Source organism: Bombina bombina, chromosome 2 (assembly GCF_027579735.1).
Source record: "Bombina bombina isolate aBomBom1 chromosome 2, aBomBom1.pri, whole genome shotgun sequence".
NCBI lineage: Eukaryota > Metazoa > Chordata > Amphibia > Anura > Bombinatoridae > Bombina > Bombina bombina.
Window position 1 is genome coordinate 1,067,856,919 of NC_069500.1, and position 26,520 is coordinate 1,067,883,438.

The 26,520-nt window shown below is 39.8% G+C and overlaps 1 protein-coding gene across 1 annotated transcript in view; it reads left to right on the forward strand.

Annotated features, from left to right (window-relative positions):
• Positions 1-26,520, forward strand: part of ELMOD2 (ELMO domain containing 2) — a gene marked incomplete in the record, with an annotated part of 447,084 nt that overhangs the window by 365,060 nt on the left and 55,504 nt on the right. Inside the window, 1 exon segment of the mRNA XM_053703694.1 lies at positions 25,230-25,363. Within this exon segment, the coding sequence (XP_053559669.1) occupies positions 25,230-25,363 (134 nt within the window).

The following is a 26,520-nucleotide window of genomic DNA, read 5'->3' on the forward strand; positions in this document are numbered from 1 at the left end:
TATTCCTCAGCCTTCCATAGCTCAGTGCATGGAGGTAATAGGACTAATGGTTGCAGCAATGGACGCGCTTCCTTTTGCTCGAATTCATTTAAGACCATTGCAACTGTGCATGCTCAAACAGTGGAATGGGGATTATGCAGACTTGTCTCCCCAGATTCAAGTAGACCAGGTAACCAGAGACTCACTCCTCTGGTGGTTGACCCAGGATCACCTGTCTCAGGGAATGAGTTTCCGCAGACCAGAGTGGGTCATTGTCACGACCGACGCCAGTCTCTTAGGCTGGGGCGCTGTCTGGGACTCCCTGAAAGCTCAGGGTCTATGGTCTCCGGAAGAGTCTCTTCTCCCAATAAACATTTTGGAACTGAGAGCGATATTCAATGCGCTCCTGGCTTGGCCTCAACTTGCGAAGGCCAGATTCATAAGATTTCAGTCGGACAACATGACGACTGTAGCGTACATCAATCATCAGGGGGGAACAAAGAGTTCCTTGGCGATGACAGAGGTATCCAAGATCATCAAATGGGCGGAGGATCACTCCTGCCATCTATCTGCAATTCACATCCCAGGAGTAGACAACTGGGAGGCGGATTATTTGAGTCGTCAGACTTTCCATCCGGGAGAGTGGGAACTTCATCCGGAGGTCTTTGCCCAGTTAACTCAACTATGGGGCATTCCAGATATGGATCTAATGGCGTCTCGTCAGAACTCCAAGGTTCCTCGCTACGGGTCCAGATCCAGGGATCCCAAGGCGACACTAGTGGATGCATTGGTGGCGCCTTGGTCGTTCAATCTAGCTTATGTGTTTCCACCGTTCCCTCTCCTTCCCAGGCTTGTAGCCAGGATCAAACAGGAGAAGGCCTCAGTGATTCTAATAGCTCCTGCATGGCCACGCAGGACTTGGTATGCAGACCTGGTGAATATGTCATCGGCCCCACCATGGAAGCTACCTTTGAGGCAGGATCTTCTAATACAAGGTCCATTCGAACATCCAAATCTAGTTTCTCTGCAACTGACTGCTTGGAAATTGAACGCTTGATTTTATCTAAGCGTGGGTTTTCAGATTCGGTTATAGATACTCTGGTTCAAGCCAGAAAACCTGTGACTAGAAAAATTTACCATAAGATATGGCAAAAATATATCTGTTGGTGCGAATCCAAGGGATACTCTTGGAGTAAAATTAAAATTCCTAGGATACTTTCCTTTCTCCAAGAGGGTTTGGATAAAGGTTTGTCAGCTAGTTCTCTTAAAGGACAGATATCTGCTCTGTCTGTTTTGTTGCACAAACGTCTGGCAGCAGTGCCAGATGTACAGGCATTTGTACAGGCGTTAGTCAGAATCAAGCCTGTCTACAGACCTATGACTCCTCCATGGAGTCTAAACTTAGTTCTTTCAGTTCTTCAAGGGGTTCCGTTTGAACCTTTACATTCCATAGATATTATGTTACTATCTTGGAAAGTTCTGTTTTTGGTTGCTATTTCTTCTGCTAGAAGAGTTTCTGAATTGTCTGCTTTGCAGTGTACTTCACCCTATCTGGTATTCCATACAGATAAGGTAGTTTTACATACCAAGCCTGGTTTTCTTCCAAAAGTGGTTTCCAACAGGAATATTAACCAGGAAATAGTTGTTCCTTCTCTGTGTCCGAATCCAGTTTCGAAGAAGGAACGTTTGTTACATAACCTAGATGTGGTTCGTGCTTTAAAATTCTATTTAGAAGCAACAAAGGATTTCAGACAGACATCAACCTTGTTTGTCGTCTATTCTGGTAAGAGGAGAGGGCAGAAAGCTACTGCTACTTCTCTTTCTTTTTGGCTGAAAAGCATCATCTGATTGGCTTATGAGACTGCCGGACGGCAGCCTCCTGAACGAATTACAGCTCACTCTACTAGAGCTGTGGCTTCCACATAGGCCTTCAAGAATGAGGCTTCTGTTGAACAGATCTATAAGGCAGCGACTTGGTCTTCTCTGCATACTTTTGCCAAATTTTACAAATTCGATACTTATGCTTCTTCGAAGGCTGTTTTTGGGAGAAAGGTTTTGCAAGCTGTGGTGCCTTCCGTTTAGGTTACCTGACTTGTTCCCTCCCTTCATCCGTGTCCTAAAGCTTTGGTATTGGTTCCCACAAGTAAGGATGAAGCCGTGGACCGGACACACCAATGTTGGAGAAAACAGAATTTATGTTTACCTGATAAATTTCTTTCTCCTACGGTTTGTCCGGTCCACGGCCCGCCCCGGCTTTCAGTCAGGTTTAAAATTTTTATTTTTTGTACACTACAGTCACCACGGCACCTTATGGTTTCTCCTTTTTCTCCTAACCGTCGTTCGAATGACTGGGGGGCGGAGCCAGAGGGGGGCTATATGGACAGCTTTTGCTGTGTGCTCTCTTTGCCATTTCCTGTAGGGAATGAGAATATCCCACAAGTAAGGATGAAGCCGTGGACCGGACACACCGTAGGAGAAAGAAATTTATCAGGTAAACATAAATTCTGTTATTTTTTACTCCGATTTGTATGTCTTTTGAAACTATTTCAATAAAATAAAACTTAGAATAAAAAAAGTGACGTTTCGGGTATTCCTCCTTAATCATACATGTTATGAATACATCTTGTACAAACTTTTAAAGGCATTTTTAGTGCCAACTACTCCATTACTGGTCATCTACCGCCATCTAGTGGACAAAACCAGAAAACCAGTAATGGAGTATATAGGAAAATACTCTAGTGACCGTGTCCATCACTATAGTACTTGTAAAAGGCGCCTAGGATCACGGGTAAAATTCCTTAAAATATAATATAAAATGTAAAGTATATAGTGTGATGTAATATTATATTATGTTGGTAAGATGATAATAACCCAATAGATAAAAATATAAAATTATAAAATTAAAGGATATGTATATAACAATAAGAAGAAAATATGTAAAAATATATAAACTAGTATTCAACAAACCATATATGTATAAATATACAAACTAGTAATCCAAAGGATGATGAATTGTAATAAGGCAGTCCTTTATTTTGATACTAGATTGTCCCAAAGGATGTCACTCTCATACAGTAGGCTGCTCCTCTAGGGTGTCGTGCCGTCAACACAGGTCCAGAGAATCTAAAGAAATCAGAATAGAGGGCGCCACATAGTGCAGATCATAAGGTCTGATAGTCAAACCAGGGACCCCGAGGGGAACCTGAGAGCGGGGTGCGCTGAGTAGATCCAACTAACGAAATAAACGAAATTTACCACAACCATATGGCTCCTGTGCAGTCAGGTTAATAGGCTCCTATGAAATTGGACGGTTTCTTGCGAGATTATGAAACCAAGCGGTGTCAGCGGCTAAGCTCCTCTGGTTCTTGGAGTGAAGATTTCTGAAATTTAGGAAAAAAGAGGGCGCCACATAGCGTGATACTGTTTTTACAGGCTCAGAGAGACAAGGTGTTCTAAAGGCTTACCGATAAGCTTTGCACCGTTCTGTGACCAGTGCTATCAGGCAGACTAACACTCTCAGTGGTTAGCACACTGGGTGGCCTCAGGTGTAATACAGGCAGGTGGATCTCAGCGTTACTTGATTGGAGTAACTCCGCGGCTATGCAGCACGTATACTGCAAATTCCAGTGGGTATTAGAATATACACCCCTTCAGGTTAGATAAAAGAGCATGAGACACTGTCACAGCTTCCAGGAGTGCTCGCTCCCTGCTTTGGATGGCAATTTCCGGTGTGGATGTGGCTGGCAGCGTCCTTGTTTCTAGGGTTCCGAAAATTATTTTCCAGTTACTACGGAAGCCTGAATCAAAGATTTGAACTTTTCAGGCTTCCGTAGTAACTGGAAAATAATTTTCGGAACCCTAGAAACAAGGACGCTGCCAGCCACATCCACACCGGAAATTGCCATCCAAAGCAGGGAGCGAGCACTCCTGGAAGCTGTGACAGTGGGAGCTGATCACAGCCGCATACGAGCTTGGAGTTGCACAACCTCCTGGTTACCCTTTGTTTACTCTGCTGGCAAAACTGGCGATCGTGGCGGTGAAAGTCGGCTCTGTTGCTTATCGTGTCAACCTTCTCAGTGGTTTCTTTGGTGCAGTGGCAGCCTCTCTTCTTTGTTATACAACATCCAGGCCTTAGGACTTGTGGGACTGACCATCACCGTACAGAACTCTTCTGTGGTTTCTCTGGACTCTCCCTGGCGAGACGAGGATTCCGTTTCTACCTACTGGTCTACCGGACGACGTGTGGTTCCGGACTGCTGGTATTGCACATCTGTGCTTTACACTTTGTGAGTAGGATTCTTCTACCATTCCTGTATTTACATCTGAATTACCTTATGATCTGCACTATGTGGCGCCCTCTATTCTGATTTGTTCAGTAATGGAGTAGTTGGCACCAAAAATGCCTTTAAAAGTTTGTACAAGATGTATGCATAACCTGTATGATTAAGGGGGAAGCCCTGAAACTTCACTTTTTTATCCATTTGCCAATAAAGTAAGGGATATTTTTTACAAGTGCTGTGGAACGTCTATGTGATTTGCTGTATACCTGGGATTTAGTAGGATCCTTGGTCTTCACGTGCACTGTCACACTAACTGCTGTATCAACACTGTGATTATTGTAATTGTTCCTGCCTAGATACGTGCAGTCTGTGGAACCAAGATGACTACAAAAAGTGAGGAATTTGTTGGCACGGATGGAACTAAAATATTCACATATTCAGAGCTAGATGAGGCACGCATCACAACCCTGTCCAATGGGTCACAAGACTTTTTGAGAGTAGCACCGATGGATAACTTAAGCAAGGAATATGAGATGCTACGAAGTAGATATGTCAAATGAGATCTTCATGCCACTACCCTATCTGAGTGCCACAGGGTTGAGATAATCCCCAGGGGCTTAAGGATGAGTATTTGCCCCACACTACTCAGCCACAACAAAGATTACTGTGACAAGTTTGATGTTATCCTCAATAAGTGCTCTTATGAGCTTATGGTCCTAACGGACTACTTAAGGAGATGGACTTACAGGATTCTAAAATTAAAGCAAGCAAGGAGGAACTCACCAGGGTGATGTCACCTGACGAAATGACAAAGCTGAAACAACAGATCAGCGAAAATGTGGCAAAGTTGCAGCAGGAACTCGGGGGCACCAATAGGACAAAGTTTCAATGTGACAAAGACAATTATAAACAAGGCAAAGTATACAGGTGGCGACAAGGTTCCCAAGGTAACCGCCACGCCGGAAGTAGATGCCGAGTATACCAGAGAGGCGGACGCAAGCGTCACGGAGGAGGAACTAGTGACGCCAAGGCGCAGGACAGCCAAGCAAGCTCGTCAGAATTATCAACAGCGTCCTCTTTGGAGCAAAGCCAGGGGGAAGACAGAGTAGAGGAGGGCTAAAACACCTGAAATGGAAAAGGAAAGAACAACTTGATGCCAAGACAGTCGAACCGTAAAAACAAACCGCCATCACGCAAGTAGATAATGCTGAAATTGACAGCACTGTTGTTAATGTGTCTAGCTATGATCTATCTTTACAGGAAATGCAAATGCTTAATAAGGGTTTGTCATTCTGCCCTAAAACGGACACTGACTTTTTTTGAGCTAGACAAGGACATGCAGAAGCTATATCGTAATGTAAAGCTAAAAATATGGCATGCTTTAAGAGACAACAGTGTCTAAGAGACAACCAGGGTCTAGCCAAAAAATTACCTTTTAATCCTGTACTGAATGACCATAGTGTTAACACGGTCTGGTTATTAGGCTGGTTGACAAAGAATTGCACAAATTAAAGGAAAGAACTAAACATAAAAAAGTGTTTGGGAAAACTAATTTTGAAGGTAACAACAATTTTTCAAAATCAGATAGACAGTCTTTATTGCAATTAAAGAAAAACTCTAACATTATACTTAAAGGGGCGAACAAGGGAGGAGCCACAGTAAAAAGTGTCCTAGATAGAGGATTTAAGCAGGGACATATAAACAAACAACTATTGGACTATTTGACAAGTAAATGTTTTATACAGTCCCCAAAATTGATAAAAATCTTGAGAAGCCCCGGCAAAGACCTATAGTCTCCAGAGTAGACTCTGTTTACACTAATATTTCTAAATTGCTAGACAAGATTATACAGAGTGAGGTAGTAAATATGTCCCCTTTTTTTTAAAAGACACTGGAGACTTCTTGAATAAAGTACGCAATTTGAAGTTACATTCAGAAAAATTTCTCCTATACACAATGGATGTAAAAAGAATATATACGGCGATTAAACACGAATCGGGCATAGGGGTTATTACTAAACACCTTAGAATAAACAAGGGGTACTCGCATTCAAAATGTGATTTTCTTGAAGATTTGTTGAGGCTGATTCTTTATTGGAATTACTTCTTATTCCAAGACATTTGGTTTGTTCAAGTTAAGGGTACGGCCATGGAAATTATTTGGGTTTAGTGTCCCTTTAAAGGGGAAACGTCACTTTTTTTATCCGGTTGCCAATAAATTAAGAGATACTTTTTACAAGTGCTGTGTCTATGTGATTCACATGTGATATAGGGACGCATAAGGACTTTTGAGGGTTATAATGTAGATTAGAAAGGCCCCATTTTGCAGTACAGAAATAAAAGCACTTTTTTTTCCCTGCAAGGTGTTGACTGTTACTACTCTGATCATCTGACTATACAAACAAAATTCATATTATTTTTTTTAAGAGAGGGACTTGTCTACCGGGAAATTCATACTGCATATAACGTAGTATTGCAAACCAGATCACTGTGTGTTTGTTTTAATTTTTTTCTAAATTATCTGGTTTGCAGTAGTGCTCTAAGTCCATCAACATTTGTAGCTGCTATGGTAGCTGAGCTTGAGGGGTAGAAAAACCTGCCCCCCATCTAGCTCCCTAGCAGCTACCGGTGAATCTTGCCTTAGGCCCATTGTGATTTCACCGTGTGCATATGTGGTGACATCGGCCAGCACTCCCATGAAGCCTGGGAGTGCCGCCCAGTAGGCCATCAACGATCCCTGGGCTGTTGTGAGGGGGGATCGCCGGCAATAGCATTTGATCAGCGATCCCCCTGCATGATAAGGGCTCGTCATGTGACTACAGGTAGCATTGTGCATGACAAGAATGCCTCGTCATGCACATCAAAGAGGTTAAATACGTTTTCCTACTCTAACATGCTGATTTGTGCATATGCAATTTGAAATGCTAACTGAAAAATATTAAACGTGCACTGCTAAACTGTCATGCAAGAAAACAGCTTACTGGTCAAGAACAAAGATGTGGGTGGAGCTTGGCGGTAATTTTCAGCTGCTAACAAACAATGATTTAAAAGTTTCATGTACTTCTTACAAGCTTATAGATGTGGAACCCGTTACAAGATGCTTGTGTGGTATGTAAAAATAAGTAATAAAGAATAAGTATTGGGTCTAGACTATACATTTTAATAAAATAATCTTCAAATAAAAGTCCATCAGGTTTTATTTCATTGATAGGAAAATTGACCTGAAGATCAGTGATTTTGCAAAGGATATTTCTCCTTTCCACATATATAGCTGCATTGGCATTACCTATAAAAGAAAGCATTCTGTATACACATCCCCTAACAATAAAGGGGTCTATGGTTTGAGTGTCCATAATGGCCTGTTCAGACATCTTGAATAGTTTTGTCAAATGCCCAACTGAATCCAGTAATTTCTCCTGGCAAAGACCTGTCCATCACTTTCTTGATTTTATCCCGGTGATCCAATAAATTTAAGGATTTTAGGATCCACTTTGGGAGTAAGGTTTGCATTGTTAGGCAAAAGTGGCCTAGGACACTCTGCCATTATTTTATTTCTTGACTCATTTTAGAGGCATTCTTGTTTGAAAATCAATAAAGGTGGCAATATCAGCCAAAGGACACCATTCTGATGACGTTGAATGGTGCAATGTATCCGCTTTTAAACCTCAATCATAAAACTTAAAATCATCTTTATCATCTACAGTTAGATTTTTAAGGCTTTTGTTTTTAGTTTTCAATCAGAATCGTCCAAGTATATGTGAGAAACATTTTAGCCGAGTCAAAATCCCCAGAAATGATGATGAAGAATTAGATGCCTTCTCATCAGGGTCAGACTGTCCCATTAGTGACCTCCTGGGATTGAAGGAGTGAGCAGATGTTTTCCTTCTTTTTCTGCAAAGAATTGCTGTGCCAGAATTATACTGGCAAGACATGGGCACCATTTTTATTTTTTTACTAGCCTTAAAGGGACACTGAACCCAAAAATTTTCTTTTGTGATTCAGATAGAGCATGCAATTTTAAGCAACTTTCTAATTTACTCCTATTATACATTTTTCTTTGTTCTCTTGCTATCTTTATTTGAAAAAGAAAGTTCAGAACCTTATCTATCTGAATCACAAAAGAAAAAATTTGGGTTTAGTGTCCCTTTAACAGTGCTAGAAGCAGGTCTCTTTCACTTTAGATGTTGTTTTTAGTAGATACAGACTGCTGAGAATTAGCAAATATGAGTAATTAATTTGCCTAAAGACACTTCAGTTGTGTTGAACTGATTTCTCAGTCAAAAGGGTAAGATTTTCATTAGATTGAGACATATTAAATAAAAAAGAAGTTAAAAATTGACAGATTAAATTATATTAACAATAAAATAATTAAATAAGTTATTTAATTATGCAAACACCCAAAACCTGCTTATAATATTGAGATATCGAGAAAGAAAACATATTTTTTATTTCATAGGGTAATAATATAATAAGCCACCGGAGGGAGCTCCAACATTTAAAAATCACAATAAATTGAATTTTATGTGAAGCGAGTAAAATTGTAACATAAAACTGCTTGCCGTTAGGCTAAAATCTAACGTCACTCAGGGTGTGCAGTAAAGGCGGGAAAAAGGAGGCACGAGAACACCCTAAGATGAAGCATCTCGCACATGTGCAACGACAGAAATACGGCTGCCAGTAGTGAAGAAAGTAGGAAGCGAGATAAGGCATGTAAGAACGGAAACGGGAAAAAAAATGTATTATGGGAAACGATAAAAACGGAAAGTCACGGAAAACCGATATAGGAACAAATGAAGAAATAAAAATAAATTTAAATAACAATATAGTAAAAACCAATGGTGGGAAAGTAAAGGAAAAAAAACAAATAACAGTATATGATAATAAAATTGCACAATAAAAAAAGAGCACATTATACTGTATACTTATCTCAGAAAGAGGAGGTTGGGGAGCTCATAGGACTGTTTATGGTCATTATGACTCAGCTGATTGGTCCATTTCTATTACGCTCATTAGAATATCCATGTAATTGGCTGATTATTTTTGGTCTTTATTCTCCGACCTTTTTTTTTAAATGTGACCGTTATTGTAAGTTTGTTCACTGTACTTTGAAAATCTCCATTTAAGAGTAGTAAGTTAAAGAATGCAAATATGAGTCTCTGGTCTTGTAACAAAATCTTTCAATTTTATAAAGAGGAAAATAAATGAGCACACTTTCCCACAATATAGGTGTCAGTTAAATCATCAAAAAGCAGATAGTAATCTAAAGCAGTGAGGGCCAACTTCCTAACACATGGGTGCAGCAGATCAATATTTTAGAGGCCTTGAGGAATGAATACAAATAATATATTTCCAAAAAACGTGTGGCACAGGGTCAGATTTAGGTAAGGTTGCAGGGTATCCTCTATCTGCTGTTCTTTCCTCCAGAGGGCTCATTTGAGTCATAGTCACACCTTGCTTTGCCTATCAAGTCCCCAAAGCACACTTTTTTTTCTTCCTGAGGCTACAAGAGTAGAGGGCTACATTTTGTCCATGGGCTGTCAGTTGGCCTTCCCTATTTTCTTTTAACCCCTTAATGACCACAGCACTTTTCCATTTTCTGTCCGTTTGGGACCAAGGCTATTTTTACATTTCTGCTGTGTTTGTGTTTAGCTGTAATTTCCCTCTTACTCATTTACTGTACCCACACATATTATATACCGTTTTTCTCTCCATTAAATGGGCTTTCTAAAGATACCATTATTTTTATCAGATCTTATAATTTACTATAAAAAAAATATAAAATATGAGGAAAAAATGGAAAAAAACACACTTTTTCTTACTATGACCCCCAAAATCTGTTACACATCTACAACCACCAAAAAAACACCCGTGCTAAATAGTTTCTAAATTTTGTCCTGAGTTTAGAAATACCCAATGTTTACATGTTCTTTGTTTTTTTTGTAAGTTATAGGGCAATAAATACAAGTAGCACTTTGCTATTTCCAAACCATTATTTTTCAAAATTAGCGCTAGTTACATTAGAACACTAATATCTTTCAGGAATCTCTGAATATCCATTGACCTGTATATATTTTTTTTTAGTAGACATCCCAAAGTATTCATCTAGGCCCATTTTGGTATATTTCATGCCACCATTTCACTGCCAAATGCGATTAAATACAAAAAATCGTTCACTTTTTTACTAATTTTTTCACAAACTTTTGGTTTCTCACTGAAATTATTTACAAACAGCTTGTGCAATTATGGCATAAATGGTTGTAAATTCTTCTCTTGGATCCCCTTTGTTCAGAAATAGCAGACATATATGGCTTTGGCGTTGCTTTTTGGTAATTAGAAGGCTGCTAAATGCCACTGCGCACCACACGTGTTTTATGCCCAGCAGTGAAGGGGTTAATTATGGAGCATGTAGGGAGCTTTTAGGGATAATTTTAGCTTTAGTGTAGTGTAGTAGACAACCCCAAGTATTGATCTAGGCCAATTTTGGTATATTTCATGCCACCATTTCACCGCCAAATGTGATCAAATTAAAAAAAACGTTACATTTTTCACAATTTTAGGTTTCTCACTGAAATCATTTACAAACAGCTTGTGCAATTATGGCACAAATGGTTGTAAATGCTTCTCTGGGATCCCCTTTGTTCAGAAATAGCAGACATATATGGCTTTGGCGTTGCTTTGTAGGATCCCCCCTTAGCTCCCAGCCTCACTGATCCCCCACCAAACAGCTCTCTAACCCTCCCCCTCTGCCTTAATGGGCGCCATCTTGGGTACTGGCAGCTGTCTGCCAGTACCCAGTTTAGTAAAAAAATATGCCTTTTTTTTTAAAAAATGCCCTTTTCTGTAGTGTAGCTTCCCCCCCCCCCCCCCCCAAGATCAACCCCCCACCCCTTCCAGATCCCTTAGCTGTTTATTTACAGCTTTTAAAACTTTTTATTTTTTCACTTTTTTTTCAGTTATTTTTCTGTAGTGTAGCGGTTCCCTCCCGCTCCCGCCCCGTGCACGCGCCCGCCCGCCCGCCGCCCCCCGTGCACGCACGCGCTCCCATGCGCGCTCCCGCCCATCCCGCCCCCGATCCCGCCCATCCCGCCCCCGATCCCGCCCCCCTCCACTCCAATCGGCGCATCGATGGCCGCCCACCCGCCTCCCAGACTTGCTCCCACCCACCAACGATGCCGGCCACCGATGTCCGGTGCAGAGAGGGCCACAGAGTGGCTCTCTCTGCATTGGATGGCCAAGGGGGGTTATTGCAGGATGCCTCCATATCGAGGCATCACTGCAATAACCGGAAAGCAGCTGGAAGCAAGCAGGATCGCTTCCAGCTGCTTTCCAGACCAAGGACGTACGCCACACGTCCTCGGTCATTAACTGTATTTTTTTTGAGGACGTGTGGCGTACGTCCTTGGTCATTAAGGGGTTAAAGGGCCAATCTAGTCAAAATCAAACTTTAATGATTCAGTTAGGGTATGCAATTTTTAACAACTTTCTAATTTACTTTTATCATCAAGTTTGTTTTGTTCTCTTGGTTTTCTTTGTGGAAAGCTAATCCTAGGTACGCTTATATGCTAATTTAAAAGCCGTTGAACTGCCTCTTATCTCAGTGCATTTTGCAGTTTTTCACAGTTAGACACTGTTAGTTCATGTGTGTCATATAGATATCGTGTTCACTCCTGTGGAGTTATTTGAGTCAGCACTAATTGGTTCAAATGCATGTCTGTCAAAAGAACTGAGATAAGGGGGCAGTCTGCAGAAGCGTAGATACAAGGTAATCACTGAGGTAAAAAGTATATTTATATAACTGTGTTGCTTATGCAAAACTGGGGAATGGGTAATAAAGGGATTATCTATCTTTTTAAATAATACAAATTCTGGAGTAGACTGTCCCTTTAAAGTCCTTAGATTGCTATCACAGTCTGCATTTCCCAAAATAAAACAGTGGCTCTACTTACTAAAACATCATCTTCTAGAAAAACAAAATCAGGGGATACCACACAGCATATCAAAAGGAAAACTTTAAATTATGTAGACTGCTAAGTAATATACTCACAAAGTGTAAAATCACAGATTGGGACCTGAGTGTCTCCCAGCTGACGCACTTCCAGCAATGCCAGATTCCATAATGTGTATTGAACATATAAACATATTTCTTTCATCAATTGTTGAGAGTCCACAAGTCATCACTTGTGGGAATTCCCTTACTGATTACTAGGAGGAGACAAGATACCCTAACACATCAAAACTTAAAATCCGTCCCTCTGGTGTATTGGGGTATCTTTAACTTCTTCCTAGTGGTCAAGAAGAGAATTCCCACAAGTGATGACTTGTGGACTCTCACCATCATAAAATAAATTAATTTTCAGATGAGCATAAAATTCGGATTATCCTAAATTATGAATGTATAATCTAGATTTTATTAAAGACACAGAGACGAGTATTTTGTTTTCTTTCCTTTACTACTTAAATGCAGTATTTAAAAGCATATAGAAATAAATACAAATAACTGTCAACATTTGAAAAAAGACAGTAAAAACAGTGTACAGACCAGTGACCAATAAAAAATGAGAACTGGTTAAACTAAAACAAAGTGACCAATCAACTTGAGAATATAGCCTATAAACTGTCCATTATCAAATAGCAATCCTCTTTCTAGATATCAGATGAAGGAAAAACCCAGTCCATGATGACCAAATAACACCAACCAAACAGGCAACAGAAAAAACTGAAGAGTATAATCCAGAAGATGAAAACCATCCATAAGGAAGAATTCCAACGATGTGAAGGGGTACACCACCAATTTGAACTTTGTAGAGGATGAGATGAGCTTGAAAGAAGAGATGACTTGTCACTCAAATGAGAAGGGATAAATCCACCTAAGACGGTATCCTGTTTATGGATTGGTAACTAAAATAAATATACAATGAAAAAGATTAATAATATTATAAAATATATAATATATATATATATATATATATATATATATAAAAAGGGAGGGAAAATATAGACATTAATGAAGAGGAGGGAAAATACTCGTCTCTGTGTCTTTAATAAAATCTAGATTATACCTTCATAACTTAGGATAATCCGAATTTTATTACAAGACCAGAGACTCATATTTTGCTAGTTTAAAGCAACTAACAAAATAAATTAAGCGAGGCATGTTCAATGGGTTTAAAATAAAATTGTTTAAATATTGAATCTGAAGACCAGTCAGCTGCATCCAAAATTTGTTGAAGGGTAGCAGCTATCAAAAATGCTTTAGAAGCGGCTGATCCTCTGGCAGAGTGAGCGGAAAAAGATAAATCAATACCTGCTTCACTCATAACCCATTTAACCCACCTTGCAATAGAGGTATAAGATACAGGATGAGGAGAAGGAACAAAAGATAACAAAAGTTGATTAGAAGAAGTACGAAAAGAAGAGGTTCTACGTTCATATTCTTTTAAACATAAAACCACACAGAGAAAAGGTTCAGCAGGTAAATAAGGATAGAATATAGAAGTTGAAAAAGATTTAGTTGTTCACACCTTCAGGAGTGAAACGTTTAGAATTAAAATCTAAAGCTCTAACATCAGAAACTCTGCGAAAAGATATTAAACATAAGAGTAGCTAATTTGGCAGAAAGTTGTTTAGAAGATAAAGATTCGTTAGAAGGCCAAGATTTAAAAAGAGAAAAAACAAGGTCAACATCCCAAAAGGAAGAATATTTAGGAGCAGGAGGTCTTTTAAGTTTAATAGCTTTCATTAATTTGTAAATTAAAGGGTGTTGACCCGCAGGAAAATTATTTACCAGAAATAGCAGATCTAGAAACGTTAATAGTTCTGTAAGCTAATCCTGTATCAAAAAGAGACGTAAGAAAATTAATAATAGTAGTTACATCAACTGAAAGGGGATCCAAACCTCTCTCCAAGCACCAGCTAGACCATCTGGTCCATGCGGAAAAATAACATTTTTTGGTCCCAGGGGCCAGTGAGTCCTGGAGGAGTTCTTTAGCTTGTTGTGATAAGCCTTGGAGAGATGATGATTGCCCAAAATTGACCAGGCTATGAGACAAAGAGATTCTTGAAGGATAAGATCGTGAGGAAGACCTTCTGGATCTGACAATAGAAGAGGGAAAATAGGAAGAACAACAGGATGGTTGACAGATAGTTCTAGAATAGATGGATACCAAGGTTGAGATGGCCAAAGGGGAGTGATTAGAAGAATTGAAAGGAGATCCCGTCGGACTGCTGAAATGGTTCTCTGAATCATGGAGAAAGGGGGAAATGCATACGCTGTCTGGAGAGGCCAAGGGTGGACAAATGCATCGATCGCCATGGCATCTGGATTTGGACGCCAACTGAAGTAAGGCTGAATTTGAAAATTCAGTCTCAAAGCAAACAGATCCATTGAAAAGGGTCCTCTGAGAGACTGGAGCGAATGAAAAATCTGAGGATCAAGTTTCCAATCGCTCGAGTCTGTCAGATAACGAGAACCCCAATCCGCCGCGACTTTGGATAAACCTGGAATATATTCTGCTTTGACAGAAATATTTCTGTCCAAGCAAAGGTGAATAAATTCTTTTGTAATAATGGATAAATCTCTCGATTTTGTGCCACCGAGACGATTCAAATAACGTACTGCAGAAATATTGTCCATTCTGAGTAAAATAGACACAGGAAAATAACTTTTGATAAAACACTTGACTGCAAAAGAGCCTGCCAAAAGTTCTAAGCAATTGATATGAAAACTTTTTTCTTCTAAAGACCATTTTCCGCCCGTAATTGAGGGACCGCAACAAGTTCCCCAACCTGAACGACTGGCATCGGATTCTATAATTAAATCCGGAGTTTTTCCAAAAATGGCTCTCCCGTTCCAAGCTTCTATGTGAGAGAGCCACCACGAAAGTTCTTCTTTGGCTTCTGAAGATAGACAAATCAAGTGGGAATATGAAAGACCTTTCTGAAGATGAAAGATTTTCAAACGTTAAAGTTCCCTGTAATGAAGAGGAGCAGGGAAAATAGCCTGAATAGAGGATGAGAGTAACCCAACTATTCTGGCTGTAGTCCTGATGGGAACTAAAGATAAAGAAAGAGTTTTTGAAATTTCTTTCTTGATATTTACAGTTTTTTCTCTGGGTAAACTGAGTGTAGATTTCAAAGTGTCTATTTGGAAACCTAAAAAGGTTAAAGATTTTGTAGGAGAAAGAACTGATTTCACTAAGACACCTAAGTTTTCCAAAATATAAATAGTAAGCTGGAGTTGAGATTTTAATGTGACAGAACTCTGATTTATTATTAAAATATCGTCTAAATAAATGATAAGGCGAACACCTCTTAAGCGAAGCCAAGTAATAATCGGCTTCATTAAGTTGGTGAAAATCCAAGGGGCAGAAGACAAACCCGAAAGGCATACAAGTGAAACTCCAAATGTTGCCTTCCTAAACAAAGCGAGAAATGTCCTGTGTTCCTGAGCAACAGGAACTGTAAGATATGCATCTGTCAGATCTAATCTGACTAAAAAATCGTTGTCTAAAAGGCAATCTCTGAGGAGATGGATTCCTTCCATTTTGAAATATTGATAGACAACGAAGGCGTTTAAGGATCTTAAATTTATAACTGGTCGAAATTGACCATTTTTCATTTTGATGAGGAAAAGATTGCTTAGGAAACATTTTATCCTGGCAAATCTTCCAGGCCCTATCCATCCGTTTTTTAAGATTAAAACCAGGAGAACCAATAAACTTAAGTATTTTAGGGTCAACTTCAGGGGTACAACTGGCATTATTAGGGAGAATAGGTCTGGGGCATTCAGCTCTCATTTTATTCAGAGAGTCCCTTTTTAGAGGCTGACGCAATTGATAATCAATGAAATCTGCTATGTCAGAAGATGGACACCACTCAGCAGATCTAGGATGATGTAATTCATCCGCGTTAAATCTAGGATTACCTAGACAATCATAAAAAAATTTCTCTTCTGAATCTTTATTAAGGCGTTTAGATTTCTTTAAACACTTTTTAAATTTCTTGACCTTCGGAGAAACCGAAGAATCCTCAGAAGAAAAATGAGTTAAAAATTCATTAGAATTATCTGAATCCAATGAGGAATCAGAATTAAAATCAGTAGAAGAAACGCAATCCAATGTATCTTTTTTGGCCAAAGTCTCTCCCATAAGTAACCTCTTGGGAGTAGAGGAAATAGCAGGTGTTTTGCTTCCTTTCCTGCAAGGAATAAAAGAACTAGAAGCAAGTTGGCATGATTTTTTGACAAACTTTTTACTCACTTTATTAGCGCTAGAAACAGTTATTTTTCTTTTTACAGCCTTTTTTGTGTTAGAATTATTGATTAAAAGGGAAATTTTTTCCAACATAGAATTCATAGAAGTATCTATCATATTTTGAACACCCTCAACATTAAGAGTATTAATTTCAGAATTTTGAGACATTTTATTAAATAAATAAAATAATTGATAAACAAATTGAGTATAATTATTTTAAATAAATAACAATTAATTATTGATTAAAAACTAAGAATTGACCCAAAATATGAAAAATCTTATCAAATAAATATGTGTAATGTTAAAAACTTTTTTACAAACTAATAAATTAAATGACTAAAATAGTCACTAGATGGAGACACAGACCAGCTTTTTGAATTAACTCAATAAAATGGAGCTTCCGAAATTAAGCAACAAAGTTGCGACTGACTGCAATTGATAACTATGCCACACTGAGGAGAAGAGGGCGGGAAAGATAGGGGCGGGACTGCTACGTAGTGAGAGGAAAATGGAGACCAATTGCGCATGCGCACAGACCCGATAAGGACAAAAATGGAGGTCGGACAGCACAGAGGAGGAAGCGAAGAGGAAACAAACGGAATGAAAAAATAAAAACCCAATGGGGGAAAAATTTGAAGGTAACAGACAAGTAAACAAAGCAATATAAGGGCAATATGAGAAAATAAAAACGAAACAAAAAACGGAACAATATGAAAAGAAATAGAAACTTATTGAAAACAATAAAAAAACAATTAAACTGCAATTGGAAATATTTTATATACTAAATAAAAACAAATAGCAAAAACGATACAATATAGCAATGTATTTATTAACAAATAATGAAATACTTATCTCCTTCAAGCAGTAAAAGAAAGAGGATTTGATATTGGACAGTTTATAGGCTATATTCTCAAGCTGATTGGTCACTTTGTTTTAGTTTAACCAGTTCTCCTTTTTTTATTGGTCACTGGTCTGTACACTGTTTTTACTGTCTTTTTTTCAAATGTTGACAGTTATTTGTATTTATTTCTATATGCTTTTAAATACTGCATTTAAGTAGTAAAGGAAAGAAAGCAAAATATGAGTCTGGTCTTGTAATAAAATTAGTTGTTTTTTATTATTAAATGAATAGCCCCAATACATATTATAGGACTTAAGAATATTAAAGCAATATCAAAAGCTGAGTCTAGCCATTTCATCAGGCTGTATCAATACTGTGTTCAAAAGTCAATTTAAATAGTATTAGAAGCCATATCACACAAGCAAACTTACAGACCAGCAACCTTAAAGTGATGGTAAATGTTAGCATTTTTGAAACACTAGGTTGTATCTATGCAATAAGTAAAATTCTTGATGCTTAAGTGATTATATGATAAAACGTACCTTTATTTTGTTGATCTATTGTATAATCACTTAAACATCATGAATTAATGTCTGTTTTATATATTGTATAAATACAGTCCTGCATTTCAAAAACATTTGCCATCATTGTGTGTTGGATGTCTTTGCACCTTGAAGATGCAGCATGTCATTGTGCACAGATAGACTATTATACAGTTTTTGTCTGCCACTTGGAATAATAGAATAAAAAATACATGTATAAGTCGTCATTCATTTACATTATTTCTCCTACATTGGTGTGTCCGGTCCACGGCTTCATCCTTACTTGTGGGAATATTCTCTTCCCTAACAGGAAATGGCAAAGAGAGCACAGCAAAAGCTGCCCATATAGCTCCCCCTCAGGCTCCGCCCCCCAGTCATTCTCTTTGCCGCTCTGAACAAGTAGCATCTCCACGGGGATGGTAAAGAATATGTGGTGTTAGTTGTAGTTTTTTATTTCTTCTATCAAGAGTTTGTTATTTTAAAATAGTGCCGGTTTGTACTATTTACTCTACAACAGAAAGTGATGAAGAGTTCTGTTTAAAGAGTAGTATGATTTTAGCAGCAGTAACTAAAATCCATTGCTGTTCCCACGCAGGACTGTTGAAACCAGAGAACTTCAGTTGGGGTCAACAGTTTGCAGACTTTTCTGCTCAAGGTATGACTAGTCTCTTTTCTAACAAGACATAGTAATGCTAGAAGACTGTCATTTTCCCTTATGGGATCGGTAAGCCATTTTCTTAGACTCATAACAGAATGAAGGCTTATTAATGGGCTATATACTGGTTGACACTATTGTGGGCTAAATCGATTGATTTATACAATATTATATGACTTTTGGAGTGTTTTGGAACTTGGAAACACTTTGGGAACGTTTTTATTACGCCTGGCAGTCGTTTAGACACCTAATCTAGTCAGGAAGGCCCCTTCACTCTGGTATGCAGAGGGAGGAGGCCTCATTTTCGCGCCTTAATTGCACAGTTACTTCTGGAAGCAGTGCATGCAGCTTCATGTGAGAGGGTCCTGTGGCCATAAAAAACGATTCTAGAAGGCTTATTTCTGTGGTGAATAACCCTCAAGGAAAGGTAAAGCCGCAGCAAAGGCTGTGGCAGGGACTGTAGTGGGTTTAAACTGGTAAATTAAACAATTAGCTCCGGTTTTCATTTAAGGGGTTACAAACTTGAAATTTCGTGTGCAATACTTTCAAAGCATTAAGACACTAGGGTGCAAATTTGGTAAAGATCGGATATTTCCTTCATAGTTTTTCAAACATTCAGAAATAAAGTGTACTCTGTTTAATATTTAAAGAGACAGTAACGGTTTTGTTTAAAAACGGTTTTATTGCATTAATAGCCTGTTTAAGTCTGTCTAGCATGTCTGTACCTTCAGATAGAACATGTTCTGTGTGTATGGAGGCCAAGGTGGTTCCCCCTTTAAATGTATGTGAAAATTGTGCCATGGCATCCAAACAAAGTAAGGACAGTCCTGTCACATTTAATAAGGTTGCCCAAGATGATTCTTCAAATGAAGGTAGTGGGGATAGTTCATCATCCTCTCCTTCTGTGTCAACACCAGTTATGCCCGCGCAGGCGACACCTAGTACATCTAGCGCGCCAATGCTTGTTACTATGCAACAATTAACGGCAGTAATGGATAATTCTATAGCTAATCTTTTATCCAAACTGCCAGCATTTCCAAGAAAGCGTGATTGCTCAGTTTTAAATACAGAGGATGAGCAAGTATGCGCTGACGATAATTTATCTGTTATACCCTCACACCAGTCAGAATTGGCAGTGAGGGAGGGTCTGTCGGAGGGAGAAATTTCTGATTCAGGAAAAGTTTCTCAGCAGGCAGAACCTGATATCGTGACGTTTAAATTTAAGTTAGAACATCTCCGCGCCCTGCTTAAGGAGGTGCTAACTACTCTTGACGATTGTGACTCTTTGGTGATTCCAGAGAAATTGTGCAAAATGGACAAATTCCTTGAGGTCCCTGTGCACGCTGATGCTTTTCCGATACCCAAAAGGGTGGCGGACATAGTGACTAAGGAGTGGGAGAAGCCAGGTAAACCTTTTGTCCCACCTCCTATATTTAAGAAAATGTTCCCCATTGTCGACCCCAGAAGGGACGCATGGCAAACAGTCCCTAAGGTTGAGGGGGCAGTTTCTACGTTGGCCAAGCGCACGACTATTCCCATTGAGGACAGTTGTGCTTTCAAAGATCCTATGGATAAAAAATTGGAAGGATTGCTTAAAAAGATATTTGCAAGGTTTCCTTCTCCAACCAATTTCGTGCATTATTCCTGTCACAACGCCGACGTCTTTTTGGTTCGAGGAACTAGAAAATTCGCTCAATAAGGAGACTCCATATGAGGAAGTCATGGACAGAATTCACGCACTAAAGTTGGCTGATTCCTTTATTTTAGATGCCGCTTTGCAATTGGCGAAATTAGCGGCAAAAAATTCAGGTTTTGCAATTGTGGCGCGCAGAGCGCTTTGGCTAAAATCTTGGTCGGCGGATGTGTCGTCCAAGACAAAATTGCTTAATATTCCTTTCAAAGGTAAGACCCTTTTTGGGCCAGAATTGAAGGAGATTATTTCAGACATCACTGGGGGAAAAGGCCATGCCCTCCCACAGGATAGGCCTTTCAAGGCTAAGAACAAATCTAATTTTCGTTACTTTCGCAATTTCAGGAACGGACCGTCTCCTAACTCTGCAGCCTCTAGACAAGAGGGTAACGCTTCCCAGTCTAAACCAGCATGGAAACCAATGCAAGGCTGGAACAAGGGTAAACAGGCCAAGAAGCCTGCTTCTGCTACCAAGACAGCATGAAGGGGTAGCCCCCGATCCGGGACCGGATCTAGTAGGGGGCAGACTTTCTCTCTTTGCTCAGGCTTGGGCAAGAGATGTTCAGGATCCCTGGGCACTAGAAATAGTCTCTCAGGGTTATCTTCTAGAGTTCAAGGAACTTCCTCCAAGGGGAAGGTTCCACATGTCTCGCTTATCTTCAGACCAGATAAAGAGACAGGCATTCTTACATTGCGTAGGAGATCTATTAAAGATGGGAGTGATACACCCAGTTCCAACAGTGGAACAAGGTCGGGGGTTTTACTCAAACCTGTTTGTAGTTCCCAAAAAAGAGGGAACTTTCAGACGAATTCTGGATTTAAAAATTCTAAACAAATTCCTCAGAGTTCCATCGTTCAAAATGGAAACCATTCGAACGATTTTACCAACAATCCAGGAGGGTCAATACATGACTACCGTGGACTTAAAGGATGCGTACCTACATATTCCTATCCACAAAGATCATCATCAGTTCCTAAGGTTCGCCTTTCTGGACAAACATTACCAGTTCGTGGCTCTTCCGTTCGGTTTAGCCACTGCTCCCAGAATTTTCACAAAGGTGCTAGGGTCCCTTCTAGCAGTTCTAAGACCGAGGGGCATTGCAGTGGCACCTTACCTAGACGACATCCTAATCCAAGCGTCGTCCCTTTCCAGATCAAGGGCTCATACAGACATTGTATTAGCTTTTCTCAGGTCTCACGGGTGGAAGGTGAACGTGGAAAAGAGTTCCCTGTCCCCGTCTACAAGGGTTCCCTTTCTGGGAACAATAATAGATTCTGTAGAAATGAAGATTTTTCTGACAGAGGTCAGAAAATTAAAGCTTCTAAATGCTTGTCAAGTTCTTCAATCTATTCCTCAGCCTTCCATAGCTCAGTGCATGGAAGTAATAGGACTAATGGTTGCAGCAATGGACGTGGTTCCCTTTGCTCAAATTCATCTAAGACCATTGCAACTGTGCATGCTCAAACAGTGGAATGGGGATTATACAGACTTGTCTCCCCAGATTCAAGTAGACCAGTTAACCAGAGACTCACTCCGTTGGTGGTTGACTCAAGATCACCTGTCTCAGGGAATGAGTTTCCGCAGACCAGAGTGGGTCATTGTCCCGACCGACGCCAGTCTTTTGGACTGGGGCGCGGTCTGGGACTCCGTGAAAGCTCAGGGTCTATGGTCTCGGGAAGAATCTCTTCTCCCGATAAACATTCTGGAACTGAGAGCGATATTCAATGCGCTCCGGGCTTGGCCTCAACTAGCGAAGGCCGGATTCATAAGATTTCAGTCGGACAACATGACGACTGTAGCGTACATCAATCATCAGGGGGGAACAAAGAGTTCCTTGGCGATGACAGAGGTATCCAAGATCATCAAATGGGCGGAGGATCACTCCTGCCATCTATCTGCAATTCACATCCCAGGAGTAGACAACTGGGAGGCGGATTATTTGAGTCGTCAGACTTTCCATCCGGGGGAGTGGGAACTCCACCCGGGGGGTCTTTGCCCAGTTAACTCAATTATGGGGCATTCCAGACATGGATCTGATGGCGTCTCGTCAGAACTTCAAGGTTCCTCGCTACGGGTCCAGATCCAGGGATCCCAAGGCGACACTAGTGGATGCATTAGTGGCGCCTTGGTCGTTCAACCTAGCTTATGTGTTTCCACCGTTTCCTCTCCTTCCCAGACTCGTAGCCAGGATCAAACAGGAGAAGGCCTCGGTGATTCTGATAGCTCCTGCGTGGCCACGCAGGACTTGGTATGCAGACCTGGTGAATATATCATCGGCTCCACCATGGAAGCTACCTTTGAGACAGGATCTTCTAGTACAAGGTCCATTCGAACATCCAAATCTAGTCTCTCTGCAACTGACTGCTTGGAAATTGAACGCTTGATTTTATCTAAGCGTGGGTTTTCAGATTCAGTTATAGATACTCTGGTCCAAGCCAGAAAACCTGTGACTAGGAAAATTTACCATAAAATATGGAAAAAATATATCTCCAAGGGATTCTCTTGGAGTAAAGTTAAAATTCCTAGGATTCTCTCCTTTCTCCAAGAGGGTTTGGATAAAGGGTTGTCAGCGAGCTCTCTAAAAGGACAGATATCTGCTCTGTCTGTTTTGTTACACAAACGTCTGGCAGCATTGCCAGATGTACAGGCATTTGTACAGGCCTTAGTCAGAATCAAGCCTGTTTACAGACCCCTGACTCCTCCATGGAGTCTAAACTTAGTTCTTTCAGTTCTTCAAGGGGTTCCGTTTGAACCTTTACATTCCATAGATATTAAGTTACTATCTTGGAAAGTTCTGTTTTTGGTTGCTATTTCTTCTGCTAGAAGAGTTTCTGAATTGTCTGCTTTGCAGTGTAATTCACCCTATCTGGTATTCCATACAGATAAGGTTGTTTTGTGTACCAAACCTGGTTTTCTTCCAAAAGTGGTTTCCAACAGGAATATTAACCAGGAAATAGTTGTTCCTTCTCTGTGTCCGAATCCAGTTTCGAAGAAGGAACGTTTGTTACACAATTTAGATGTAGTCCGTGCTTTAAAATTCTACTTAGAAGCAACAAAGGATTTCAGACAGACTTCATCTTTGTTTGTCGTTTATTCTGGTAAGAGGAGAGGACAGAAAGCTACTGCTACCTCTCTTTCTTTTTGGCTGAAAAGCATCATCCGATTGGCTTATGAGACTGCCGGACGGCAGCCTCCTGAACGAATTACAGCTCACTCTACTAGAGCTGTGGCTTCCACATGGGCCTTCAAGAACGAGGCTTCTGTTGATCAAATCTGTAAGGCAGCGACTTGGTCTTCTCTGCATACTTTTGCCAAATTTTACAAATTGGATACTTATGCTTCTTCGGAGGCTATTTTTGGGAGAAAGGTTTTGCAAGCCGTGGTGCCTTCCGTTTAGGTAACCTGACTTGTTCCCTCCCTTCATCCGTGTCCTAAAGCTTTGGTATTGGTTCCCACAAGTAAGGATGAAGCCGTGGACCGGACACACCAATGTTGGAGAAAACAGAATTTATGCTTACCTGATAAATTTCTTTCTCCTATGGTGTGTCCGGTCCACGGCCCGCCCTGGCTTTTTAGTCAGGTTTCAAATTTTTTATTTCTGTACACTACAGTTACCACGGCACCCTATGGTTTCTCCTTTTTCTCCTAACCGTTGGTCGAATGATTGGGGGGCGGAGCCAGAGGGGGAGCTATATGGGCAGCTTTTGCTGTGCTCTCTTTGCCATTTCCTGTTAGGGAAGAGAATATTCCCACAAGTAAGGATAAAGCCGTGGACCGGACACACCGTAATTTATCAGGTAAGCATAAATTCTGTTTTTATATTATTTTGATATATATTTTCTTAGAGTTTTTGAGTTGCTGCTACTACTGGCTTATTGATAGTGGAGTACACCTAGCGCCTACTAAATAAGACCTCTGGCTTTGATAATTTGAAACCTAGTTGTCAAAATGGAAAGATGAAACTAATAAGGTATACCAAAGCGCCAACTATACGAAGGCTGGGTCTGGACCTAATGCAATATTGTCAAACGATTACAATAAACAATTTATTGAGTACACAAATAAGTTAAAAACATGGATCCATGTATAAACAATCAAATTTATACAACAATAATAGCTAAATGAATAGTTATGTAACAGATTTTTAATTAACAATTTTAAATGCTATATCCGTTACATAACTATTTGTTTTAACTATTCATTTAGCTATTATTGTTGTATAAATTTGATTGTTTATACATGGATCCATGTTTTTAACTTATTTGTGTACTCAATAAATTGTTTATTGTAATCGTTTGACAATATTGCATTAGGTCCAGACCCAGCCTTCGTATAGTTGGCGCTTTGGTATACCTTATTAGCTACTACTGGCTTACAAGAGGGAGTTACCTTCTTAAAGAGATACTAACCCAATTTTTTTTCTTTCATGATTCAGATAGAGCATGCCATTTTCTAATTTACTCCTATTATCATATTTTCTTTGTTTTCTTGCTATCTTAATTCGAAAAAGCTGGAATCTAATCATAGGAGCCGGGCCATTTTTGGTTGAGCACCATGGGTAGTGCTTGCTGATTAGTGGCTACATTTAGCCACCAATCAGGAAGCGCTACCCAGGTGATGAACCAAAAATGGGCAGGCTCTAAGGTTACAATCCTGCTTTTCAAATAAAGATAGCAAGAGAACAAAGACAAATTGATAATAGGAGTAAACTAGAAAGTTGCTTAAAATTGCATGCTCTATCTGAATCATGAAAGAAAAAAAATTGGGATTAGTATACCTTTTAAGTACGTCACTTTCGTGTTGTGAAAAGAATATCTGCTTATGGCTTCCATTCATATTGATGGAGACAAAATTTTAAGGTTTCCTTTCTAACATGCAATTTGTTACAGTTTATTGATTAATATGATTGTGTGTCTTTTTAATTTATTAGCTCTAAAATCATAACACATGTAATACAATAGTAATTCTCATTGTCGTATATTCTGTTATAGGTATTCCTATGCTATTGTTGGAATCAACCTGACAGAAATGGCCTATAGTTTACTGAAGAGTGGTGCTTTGAAGTCTCACTTCTATAATATGGTCCCTGGATTCCCAAGGATGAAGTGTTTCCATCAGTTTTATTGTAAGTTGTTTTACATGCAAAATATGTCATTTTCTTCTTAAACGGGAAGAGTCCACAGCTGCATTAATTACTTTTGGGAATTCAGAACCTGGCCACCAGGAGGAGGCAAAGACACCCCAGCCAAAGGCTTCAATACCTCCCCCACTTCTCTCATCCCCCATTCATTCTTTGCCTTTCTTCACAGGAGGTTGGCAGAGAAGTGTCAGAAGTTTGAGAGAGTCTCTTATGGACGGTAGTACTCTTCGAGATGGGACTGGAGTTTTAAGTAGTCCTTTCAGCCTCTCAGTGAGAGCATGGATGAAGGTTAGAGTCCGGAGATGCAGGGAGAGTCTTTCTGCAAAACCATCCCGACTCATATTAACCGCTCCTTGGCAATCAGCGTTGACGAGTTTCGCTGCCTGCCTTTATTCACTCAAGTCCATGTCAGAAGCGAGGCTAACATCTGTCATACTTGAAGGGCTGTGTTCCTGTTCCACGGCGCAGATTCCGGTAAGATCGTTTAATTTTATTTTATTATGTGAATGTAATGGTAATGAGAGAAGCCCCAAGGCAGAACGTAGTGCGATCTGCGATGTCATCGCAGAAACTGCAGCATGTCTGCAGAAATAATTTGCAGGTCCTTTGCGCAGAGAATTTTCCTAAAGTCAAAGTTTATTCTGCTTATTCTTTTATATTCTGATTGGCCATAATAATTTAAACTGTAATCAGTAATTCTAAATCCTTAGCGACAACAGGCACGTTACTACAAACAGTTTAGTGCAGTGCAATAATTGGCTGCTGCTTTGAATGATCAACGCACTATTTGTGTGAAATGAATTTGACCCGCCAGAACGAGAGGAGTTGCTTTCACAGTCTGGGATCCAAAGTAAGTGTTGGGGCCTTTGACATCACACTGTGTCGCAAACTTATTATGTTTGAAACTCAATGAGTCCCTTTCCTGGATCCCTGCCTTGCCCATTATCGTGCAGGAGGAGGTGGTGAACATTAAATAGTATTTTATTGACGCCGCTGTGCTGAAGCTCCTTAGGTTTAATAAGGAGTATATGTGACAAGTGCCTCTCTTTCATCCCCAGCTTCATAATTAAGATGTTAACTATGTGCCCAGTTCCGTATAAATAAATGGGCAGCTGTCACATTATGTATACAGGATGGTATGG